Source organism: Pipra filicauda, unplaced genomic scaffold (genome assembly GCF_003945595.2).
Source record: "Pipra filicauda isolate LSUMZ 115617 unplaced genomic scaffold, ASM394559v2 scaffold480_size458065_pilon, whole genome shotgun sequence".
Taxonomy (NCBI): Eukaryota; Metazoa; Chordata; class Aves; order Passeriformes; family Pipridae; genus Pipra; species Pipra filicauda.
The window spans coordinates 368829-379190 of record NW_024104621.1 but is presented as its reverse complement, the minus strand read 5'-3'; the positions used below and the strand labels follow the sequence as shown (position 1 = coordinate 379190).

Sequence of the window (10362 nt, the reverse complement as noted above, 5' to 3'; positions counted from 1 at the left end):
CCGCGGAGCAACACAGTCTCGGTGGTAGAATAATGAGCATCGCTCGACTCAGCAGCTCCGACACCCCATTTTTATCAGTTCCACATTACACTACGTAGGGCCAGTACGTAGTATAAGGGGATGCCTGAATGGCAGCCAAACCCCGCCTAATCATTACCTAATGGCAACAGCCTGCGCATGCCCTACTTGTAGGGCAAGGGGCCAGCGACCCCTGCCCACATAATCTTCCGCCCATCATCATCTTTCTCACCCCTATGGATGACCTCTACCATTGTGTTTCAAGGGTAGATGTATCTATCTTGCAATATGTAGCAAAACCAAGGAAGAACTCAGCTCTGATAATAGGGGATATCAAGCTGACTTGCTAAAAAGCACAATGGACCTTACAATTAGCTTGTGCCATAAGTTACATTGTACCATACTCTAGCTAGTTTCACATCCTAATATGATTCCTTTCTCACGCCTCTATGCTCCATTGATCATCTAATTCAAAAGTACCCCCCTTACACAGGGCCAGCGCTCTGCTCTCCTCCCCTCCCCACCACTCCTTCCTCGGGATAGTGGCTCGGGGCGGGGCACTCTCCCCTCCAACTCACCAGCTCCCCTCTCCTCAAGTCCTTCTACCTCGGAATGTTGCTCTGGGGAGGGCGGTCTGCTCTCCTTTCCTCCCGCCCTCAACACATTCAAGCCAATCAGAGCGCTCTTTGCTTATGACTCATCAGTTGCCAGGCAGACCAGCAGAACCCAGCCCCCATACTAAACCAATTAAAATGCATTTCGCTCATGACTCCTCGGTTACTAGGCGGAGCAGTGCCCAGTACACCCATGCATCTTGGCCAATCAGAGCGCGCCCTGATGACGTGTCCTCAGTTGCCGGCCCGCCCAGCAGCACGGACGAGCGCCTCGCGGGTCTGCGACCCCAGCCTTGAGCCCAGCCGCCCCCCGGAAGGGGCTTTATGGAGGAGGGAAGTGGAGATCGCCCAGGCCAGGATCCCCCAATGCTGTCCCGAGGGTCGCGGCTGTGGCAAGTGCCGAGTGTTGCCAGTCAGAGTCGGGGCGGGGCTGTAGCTTCCCGGAGTTCCGGAGGTTTTGTGGGCGGGGTCCCAGGAAGAGCCGGGACTTGCGGGGTGGGGTCAAAAGTATAACTTTTATTGGAAGGAGGTAAATGCTGCCAGTGACCCTCCCCACACACTGCAGTGACCCTGGCATCGGGTGAGGGGGACCCAAGCGTCTGGGGTGTTGAATAGGGGGGACCCAGGGGTCAGGAGGGGACGGGGGGGATCAGGTGGAGTCAGGTGTAATTAGTAACCGTCAAGTGGGTAGGGATGGGGTCACGCAGGGTTCAGACTGGGTCAGAAGGGGTTGGGTAGAGTCACAGCCGGGGTCATGGCTGGTGTCAAGGTGAGGCCAAGGGCTGGCAGGGGTCAGACCAGGCTCACAGCCAGGCCAGAGAGGGATCAGGGTCAGGCCGGGGTCAGGTGGGGTCAGTCAAGGGGCCGAGGTCAGCCAGTTCAGGCGGTGTCACATACGGGTCAGGTATGTTCCGAAAGGGTCAGAAAGGGTTGGGTGAGTCACAGAGTGTTCAGGAAGTCACGCAGGGGCCAGGCCAGGGTTATGGTGAGCCCGGGGGCTGGCAAGGCACCATGCGCAGACGAAATGGGGGGCAGCGCAGCACGGTTCCTGGTGATACCCCAAGTCCCGGCAGTCCCTCCGGGCCCGGCTCCAGCCGGAACTCCCGCAGGATCAGCCCCAGGAACACGAAGAGCTCGGCCCGCGCCAGCGCCTCTCCCGGGCACGATCGTGCCCCGCAGCCAAACGGCAGCAGCGACCGCCACGGAGCGCCCGGGGACAGGAACCGCTCTGGGGGGGGGGGGAAGCAGAGGACAGGTTTGGGGGGCCTCCATGGGGATGAGGGAGACACACAGGTTTGGGGGGGAGTCCGGGAGGATGGGAGGATCCAGGAGTTTGGGGTGGACCCACAGATCTGGAAGGAACCCCAGGGTTCAGGACAAGGGCACAGGGGTTTGGAGGATGACCCAAGGGGGTCAGGGGAAACCCACATGTTTGGAGAGGGGTCAGACACCTGAGGGAAGTCCCAGGGGCTCAGGGGGAACCAGGAGGACCCACAGGTTTTGGAGAGTACCCAGATATATGGGGAGAACCCAGGGGGATGGAGGACCCACATGTTTGCAGGAGGCCCTAGGTTTTTGGACTGGACCCAGGGGATAAGGGGACTGGGAGGGGATAGGGGTTCAGGGGGAGAACCCCAGGGTTTTGGAAGGGCCCCGGGGGTGCAGGGGTACCCACGTACCAGGCAGGAAGGCCTCGGGTTGCTGCCAGATGACAGGGTCCTGCTGGGCTGCCAGCAGGTTGGGGACCAGGATGGTGCCAGCCACTATGGGGAGCCCTCCGAGGCTGGGGGGGACAGGGGGTCACTGAGATGGACTGAGATCTGCTGTGGGCTTTGCTGAGGGCTACTGAGAGCTACTGGGGCCATACTGGAACCTGCTGGTGCCATAGTGGAACCTACTGAGGCCACACAGGGACCTGCTGGGGCTATGCTGGGGCTATACTGGGGCTCTCTGGGGTCTTCTGGGATCTACTGGATGTCTACAGGGTCCATACTGGAATCTGCTAGGGGCTACTGGGAGCTATTGAGTGTCTATTGGGGTCTACTGGGGTCATACAGAGACCTGCTGGGGCCATACTGGGGTTCTCTAGGGTCTACTGGTACTCTTTGGGGGTTACTGGATGCTTATTGAGGTCTAATGGGGCCACACTCAGACTTACTGGGGCCTTACTGGGACCTTCTGCTGGAATCTTCTGGGCTCTGATGGGGACTACTGGGATCTACTGGGTGTCTCTTAGGGTCTACTGCAGTCTGCTGGGACCAGTTGGGGCCTACTGGGACGTACTGGGGTCATACTGGGGCCTACTGGGGGGTCTACTGGGGCCGTACTGAGACCTGATGGGTCTTACTAGAATTTATTGGGGTCTACTGGGCGGTACTGGGATCTACTGGGATTTACTAGGTTCTGCTGGGGTCTGCTAGGTTCTACTGGGATTTACTAGGTTCTCCTGGACTCTACTGGTGACGCTGAGTAGTCCCTATTGGTATGTAGTGATTCCTCCCAGTTCCCCCTCATCCATACTGGTCCTGACTGGATTCTCCTGGGCCCTACTGGGACTTACTGGGACCTACTGGGCCCTAAAAGGACTTACTGAGCCATACTGGTCTATTGGCATCTACTGGGGTTTACTGGGGCCCTGCTGGGGTCTACTGGGCCCTTCTGGGCCCTGCTGAGAGTAACAGGGACCTGATGGATCTATTTGGGTCTACTGGGGCCATACTGGGACCTAATGGGTCTTACTGGGCTCTGCTGTGGTCTAGTGGGTCCTACTGGGACTTACTGGGGTCTAACAGGCCCTACTGGGTTCTCCTGGACCCTATTGATGATGTCAAGTGGTCCCTACTTGTCTGTAGTGGTTCCTCCCAGCCCCCCTCCTTACACTGGCCGTTCTCATCCTGTACTGGTCTGTACCTGGTGTGGCGCAGGGCACAGTGAGGCAGCCCCAGGGGTGCAGGAGGCCGCAGCCGCAGGGTCTCACTGACGGTGGCCTGAAGGAGGGGCAGGCGTCCCGTGTCCCCTGGCCCGGGGGGACCCTGTAGCCCCCTGAGCTCCGCCCGCAGCCGCGCCTGCAGCTGCACAGGTGAGACACAGGTGTGCACAGGTGTGTCATGACTGTCACAGGGTGTTGAGGGAGGGGGCACCCAGGGGGCACACAGTGGCAATGGGGTGACAGAGGGACCCTCCTAAACCCCAGACCCTCTCAAACCTGTCCCTGGGACTCCAAGTCCTCCAAAGCCTCCCCCTGCTTCGGGGACCCCCATGAACCCCCAGACCCCCCAAACCTGCTCCTGTGACCCCAAAATATTCCCAAACCTGCCCCTCTCCCAGTCTTGGGGACCCCACGAGCCCCCAGGCCCTGCCCAAGCCCCCAAACCTGCCCTGGAACCTCCAGACCCCACCTCCAAACCTGCCTCTCCCTCTGCCTTGGAGATGCCCCCACCAAACATCAGAGACCCCTGAACCCCCAGACCTGCCCCTTGGGACTCTCCCTCCCCAGATCCTAAGCCGCCCCTCCATGGAAACCCCAAACCAAGGAACCACATAGGGACACAGACACAGCTGTGATACGTGTGTGGCATCTCAGGCCTAGGGGACAGTGGTGGCCACAAGGTACACATGGGACACATGTGTAGACATGAGACCCACCCAGGGACATGCATTGGGGCTTGGACATGGTTGTGACATGTGTCACATGGCTGTGACATGTGTGACATGTGTGTCACCTCAGGGCGGTGCAGCAGGAAGGCCACAGCCCAGCCCAGTGCAGCTGCTGTCGTCTCGGTGCCCCCGATGAACAAGTCGACCAGTGCCATGTGCAGCCGGAGGGGGCTCAGGGGAGCCCCCTGCACTCTGGGATCACGCCCCAGCAGCGCCCCCAAAACTGTGTCTGAGGGGGGGGAGGGACACTCCTGGGGAAGGGGGGACACGTGTTGTGGGTGTTCCCCTGACCCCTTGTTGCCCCCAAACATGGGGGTCCCTCCCAAAGCTCTGGGTCCCCCCAAACCTCTGGCTCCCCCCGAACCCCTGGTGTTCCTCCAAGACGCCCTAGGTCCCCCTAATCCCTTGGGTCACCCCAAAAATGCAGGTCCTCCCAAAACCCTGGGAACCCCCAGACCCACAGGTATCCCCAAAACCCCTGGGATCCCCAAACCCCTGGTTTCTGCTCCACAACCCCTCATTCCCCCCCCAACACCTTATTCCCACGAAACCCCTCCTGATCCCTGGTTGCCCCCCACCTGGTGCCGCCGGATCTGGGCCTCCACAAAGGCGTCACGGTGCTGGACAAGCCGCAGCAGCTCCCGCAGCCCCGGGTTGGGTAGGGCCTGGCCAAAGGGACCCCATAGAGACCCCCTGACCTCCAAGAGACACTCCCTCCCCCAGAGATACCCCATAACTCCCCTCAGCCCCAGAAAAACCCTATGCGTGGTCCCCTGGGCCATACAGACCCTATAGGTGCCCCTCCAACCATATAAACTCACCTGAGTTCCTATAGGCACCCCCAGCTCCACAGAGACCTTTACCCCACACACATCCTCCATATAGACCACCCCAGTCCTATAGAGCCCCCATAACTGCCCCTCCCAGCCTCGCAGTGCTCCCCAACACCATATAGACCCTGTAACACCCTCCCCAGCTCCATATAGACACTATAACACCCCTTCCAGCCCCACGTTCCTTCACCCAGATCCACATCCCCCCCAGCCCCACAGAGACCCTATTATACCCCTCCCAGGGCCATACAGCCTCTCCCCAGCCCCATAAAAACCCCCCAAGCCCCATATGGATCCTGTATGCCCCCTGCCAGCCCCACATACCCTCCCCCAGCCCCATATAGAACCTGTGACACCTCCCAGCCCCATAGCCCACCCTGGGCCCTATAGACCCCCCCCCCCCCTTCCCCAGGACCCTATGGCCCCCCAGGGGCCCCCATAGAGCCCCATAGTCCCCGCACTGCTCCCATAGGGCTCTGTAGCCTCCCCTAGGCCCCAAAGATGCTCATAGTGTCCCCATAGTGCCCCATAGCCCCCTCCCCCCTCCAGCTCACCCGCAGCGGGGGCAGCAGATCAAGAGCCCGCACAGTGCTGCGCCCCCAAACCTGCAGCAGCTCCCCCAGACAGCAGGAGAAGGCCCGGAGTTCCCCTGGGGGGGGCACCTGGGAGAGGACACACCTGGGTACTCCTCACTACCCCTGGCTTCACCCTGGATCCCCCCAGAACACCCCAAACATAGCTCCAGACACTTGGGTCCCCTCAAACTTCTGGTGCCCCCAAACTCCTGCCAGCCCCCCCCCCCAAACACCTGGGTGTCCCCTTCACAAACTTCTGGACCTCCCCAAACCCCTTGGCCCCCCTGAACCTCTGGGCCCCTCAAACACCTGGGTACTCCAGGGGTCCCTCCAAACCCCTGGGCCCCCGTGAAAACCCGGGTCCCCCCCAAACCCTGCCCCCATCCCAGAGACCCACAGTCCCCACCAGGTCCCCGAAGAGGAGGCGTGCGATGGTGCTGCAGGTGTGGAACGTGAACACCTCAAAAGGGTCCAGGGGGGCTCCCCCATGGGAACGCAGCTCCTGAGGGAAAGCGGGGGTCAGGGGAGGTCCTTGGGGGAATTGCGGGTGCTCCAGGAGGGTTACTGGGGAGCTATAACAGGGATTTGAGGTGTCCCAGGAGGGTATTGGTGGGCTCTAAGGGTGGCTTGGGGGGTCCCAGGGGAGGAGTGGGGGGCTCTCGGGGGAATTGGGGTGCAGAGTATGGAGGTTGGGTGCAGGCAGCTGAGTTTGGGGGTCAGTTTTCAGGTGCAGGGGGCATGGTTACCATGCATGGGTGGGGTTTGGGTGCAGCGAGTGGGGTTTAAGGTATCAGTTTTGGGCGGGGTTTTCCTGGTCAGTTTTGCATGGGGATCTGGTTTTGGATGCATGGGAGTATCACTTTCGGGGAGGCTCAGCTTTTCGGGGGGCTCAGATTCAGAGGGGTTACTTTTGGGGCAGGGTCAGTTTTAGGGGTGTCAGTTTTGGGGTCCCACCTCACACAACTCCTGGCCCTGCAGCCAAAGGAGGGGCCCGAGCTGTGTCCCAGCCCGTGCCAGCGCCCCCCGGGCTGCTCCCCGCTGCTGCCGCCAGCCAGGGCATGGGCCCCCCAACGCCAGGTCCTGGCCTCCATGCGACACCAGTGACCCTGGGGTAGGCAGAGGGGTCAGGGACCCCCACAGACACCCCAGCCCCCAAAGGCACCCCCCTCCATTGAACCAAGGGTACCCCCTGCAGGGCCACCCTATCCCACAGAACCTCCTTCAAGCCCATAGCCCCACCCATAGGTCCCCCTCATTCCCACCAGCGACCCTAGGAGGAAAGAAGGGGGTGTCTGGGAGGGGCAGGGACCCCCAGAGACCCCTCCAGTCCTCCACTGGAGGCACTCCGCTTGGATCAGGGGTATCCCAGGACCCCCAGAACTGCCAGCACTTACATCCCCAACCTCATAGGGACCCTCCCAAATCCCATAGTGACCCCTCCAATGCCACAGGAACCCCCCAAAACCTTATAGGGCCCCTCCACCCCATAGGAGCCCCCCAAACCCCATAGCAATACTCTTCAGTTCCCATAGAAACTCCCCAACTCCCCTAGGAACCCCTCCAAACCCCCCATAGCACACCCAGCTCTCCCCGCCCCCCATACCCAGGTAACTGGGGGGGCGCCCCAGCCAGTCCCCACAGTGCCGGACCAGTGCCTCCCGTATGATCCCCGCCGAACTCAGCACCAGTACGTCTGGGGGGAAGAGGAGGGGCTGGGGGAACCTCAAAACTGGAGGGGGATCCCAAACCAGGGAGGGAAGCCCTGGGGTGGGATTTGGGGGGGGGAGGGGCAGTCCCAGGGAAGGATTGGGGATTGGGGGATCCCCAAGGGCATTAGGAAGGAGCAGGTTTGAGGGGGGACTGGGGTCCCAGGGCAGGTTTTAGAGGTTGGGGGGACCCTCACGGCGGGGTGGAGGGGCTGGTTTGGGGGTGCATTGGGGTGCCAGAGCCGGTTTGGGGGTTCGGGAGGGAATCTAGGGTGTCGGGGGGGTCCCCAAAGAGGGGGGAGAGGCAGGTTTGGGGTGTTGGGGCGTCCCCAAGGGAGGGTGAGGGGGAGATTTGGGGGTTAGGGGGTCCAAGACAGGGTTTGGGGTTCGGAGTGGTCCCCAAGACGGAGGCAGGGGCAGGTTTGGGGAGTCCCTGAGGGCGGGGGAAAGAAGAAGGTAGGATGTGGAAGGGGGCGCGTTGGGGAGTCCCAGGGCAGGTCTGGGAGAGGTCGGGGCGGGGGAGGCGTGTTGGGGTTGTCCCCTCTCCACTCACCGCGCCCCCCCAAGCGCATGCGCAGCAGCGGCCCGCGCCGCCGCGCCAGGCGGCTTAAGTGCAGCGCCCCCTGCGGGTGCAGCAGGTGCAGCGCCCCCCAGCGCCCCGCGCCTCGCCTCAGCAGCGCCGCCAGCGGCGGCAGCAGGAGCAGCAGGAGCAGCAGCAGCGCCGCGGCCGCCATCGCCCTTGCGGGGCGCCCGGGCAGGCTCCTTACCGGGGGGCAACGGAAACCTCGCAGGCGGCCACCGCCACTATAAAGGTGGGCCCAGAGCCCCGCCCCATAAAGGGGCCCCCCTGAATCCCTGCCCCCCCGAGGCTCCGCCCTCCGTAGGGGACCTCCGAAGTCCCCTCGCTCGTTAAGCTCCGCCCCGCACCGGCAGCTCAGCCATGAGGCAGGGGAACCCTGTGCCCTGAACAGCGTCCCCTGGGGGTGCCTGCCCCCAGTTCCCCCCCACTCCGGCAGCAACGCTTGAGGGTCACAGACGTGTATTGGGGTGTGGTAGCGCTGGAGACGGTCCCCAACAGAGTGAGGGTCCTAGGAGGATCCCCTTGGGGGTGGTGTCCCCATGAAGGGGTACTGGGGTGTCAAGGATGGGGGTCTCTAACAAACTGAGGGGTGCCGGGGTCAGGAAGGGAACCCCCACCCTGGATAGAGGTCCCTTTGGGGAAGACCTCGTGGGGGGGTATTGGGGAAGAGGGTGAGGGGATGGGGGGAACGCATCTCAGTGTGGAGGTCCCGTAGGGGTCCCCCATAAGATTAGGAGTGTGAAGGTGTCAGGATGGGGGCCCCAGGGTGGGGGTCTTGATGGAATGGTCCTGGGGGCTGGATCCAGGTGTGGGGATCCCGGGGCTGTCCCACTCAGACATCACCCCCCCAGATGCCCCACAGGTGCCAGGCCAGCGGCAGGTCCTTGAGGAACAAGGTGATGCAACAGGTGTGTGGCAAGCACAGGTACATGTCCTCCAGCATCACACTGTCACCCGCACCCCAAAACCCCTCAGCACCCCCAACCACCCCACAGCCTCCTCCAGGGGCAGCAACCCTGCAAAATACACCTCCAGGGGACAGTGTCCCTCCAAACCCAACCACAGTGAACTCAACACCCTGCTCCCCTAAAAGTGGAGAGGGGGCTCCAACACCCAGCAACGCTCTTCCCACACCTTGACAGCCCCCCCTGGGGAAAAGTGACCCCTCAGCACCCTCAGGTCTCTCAGAGACTCCCCCAACACCCATGGGACCCTCCTCTCCCAGCACCCATAGTACTGCCCTAACCCCCCTGGAACACCGCCCCATCCATGTACATCCTCCTAGACTCCCCCCTTCAGGTCCCAGAAGACCCCCAAAATTCTCAGTCCCCATGGCCCCCCCTCAGCCCCAATAACCCCACCCTTAGCAACCATGGAGACCCTCCTAAATGTCCCCAGCCCCACAGAGACACCCCCAGTACCCATAGGACCCCTCCCCAGCATTTATGAGATCCCCCTCAGCACCCCTGGGACCTTTCCCACCCCCTAAGCCCCCTGGATTCCCCCACAGTACCCATAGAATCCCCCACAGCCCCTCTGGGACACAGCCCCCCCAGCATCCACAGCTCCCTGCCAAACACCCATCCGAGGTGGGGGGACACAAGGACATCAGGAGGGACACAGGGCCATCGAGCGATACACAAGGACATCGGGGGAGGACAAGGCCACCACGTCATAGGGAGGGAGTGAGGGGACAACAAGGACATGTGGTAGCTGGAACAGCATGGAGGGGGAGACCTCTGGGGAGGGGGGTGGTCCCCAGGGTTTCCATGGAGTGTCTGAGGGGTCCCAGGGTGGATTTGGGATGTCCCAGGGGCTTCCCAGCAGCTGTTTGGGGGTCCCAGGCTGGATTTAGGGGATCTGGAGGGCAAGTGTGGAATCCCAGGAGGGTCCTGGAGGGTGTTTGGGGGATCTCAGGGTGGATTTAGAGGAATCTGAAGAGGGATGGAGGGTCCCACAGGGGTTCCCAGGGACTTTGAGGCATTCTAGGGTGGATTTAGGGGGTCTGGAGGGGGTTGGAGAGCCCCAGCAGGTGTTTGGCGGGGGTGAGAGGGTCCTAGATCAGATTTGAGGGGTGCCAGAGATGTCTGAAAGGGTAGGGGGCATTATGGGGGGTCTTGTGGTGGATTTGGGGGTCAGGATGTCTTGAGGTGGATTTGGAGGGTCCCAGGTGGTGTTTTGGGGGGAGGAGGGCTGGAGGGTCCCAGAGTAGATCTGGGGGGTCTGGGGGAGGTTGGGAGGATCCCAGGGGTTGGGATATGAGGGGTGCAGAGTGGATTTGGGTAGTCTGAGGGGCTGTAGTGTCCCAGGGGATGTTTGACAGGTGGTCCTGTGGGGAGTGGGGGTTTCCAGGGTTGATTGGGGCCTGGTTGGATTTGG

General features: G+C 61.8%; 1 protein-coding gene across 2 annotated transcripts; it reads right to left on the bottom strand.

Annotated features, from left to right (window-relative positions):
• Positions 1-487: 487 nt before the first annotated feature.
• On the bottom strand, positions 488-8186 carry LOC113995300 (steroid 21-hydroxylase-like). 2 transcript variants are annotated; one of them, XM_039386376.1, is made up of 10 exons: positions 7957-8185; positions 7301-7390; positions 6652-6803; positions 6104-6199; positions 5677-5784; positions 4868-4954; positions 4355-4540; positions 3543-3703; positions 2312-2415; positions 488-1860 (listed from the first exon to the last, which is right to left on the bottom strand). In XM_039386376.1, exons 1-10 carry the CDS (start codon positions 8135-8137, stop codon positions 1613-1615), a joined length of 1413 nt encoding a protein of 470 aa, XP_039242310.1. In that variant the 5' UTR covers positions 8138-8185; the 3' UTR covers positions 488-1612. The 2 variants fall into 2 exon arrangements, with proteins under 2 accessions (XP_039242310.1, XP_027591026.1); XM_027735225.2 differs by lacking the exon at positions 5677-5784 and having other exon boundaries at positions 7957-8186.
• Positions 8187-10362: the final 2176 nt, after the last annotated feature.

What these genes read in the sequence shown, in the direction of transcription:
- LOC113995300 (XM_039386376.1), bottom strand. Translation starts at nt 8,137, where the DNA reads ATGGCGGCCGCGGCGCTGCTGCTGCTCCTGCTGCTCCTGCTGCCGCCG. An exon ending in TGTGCCCTGCGCCACACCAG is followed by an intron (nt 2,416 to 3,542) that starts GTACAGACCAGT and finishes TGTCCCCCCCAG; the next exon opens with CCTCGGAGGGCTCCCCATAG. An exon ending in ACCCGAGGCCTTCCTGCCTG is followed by an intron (nt 1,861 to 2,311) that starts GTACGTGGGTAC and finishes CCCCCCCCCCAG; the next exon opens with AGCGGTTCCTGTCCCCGGGC.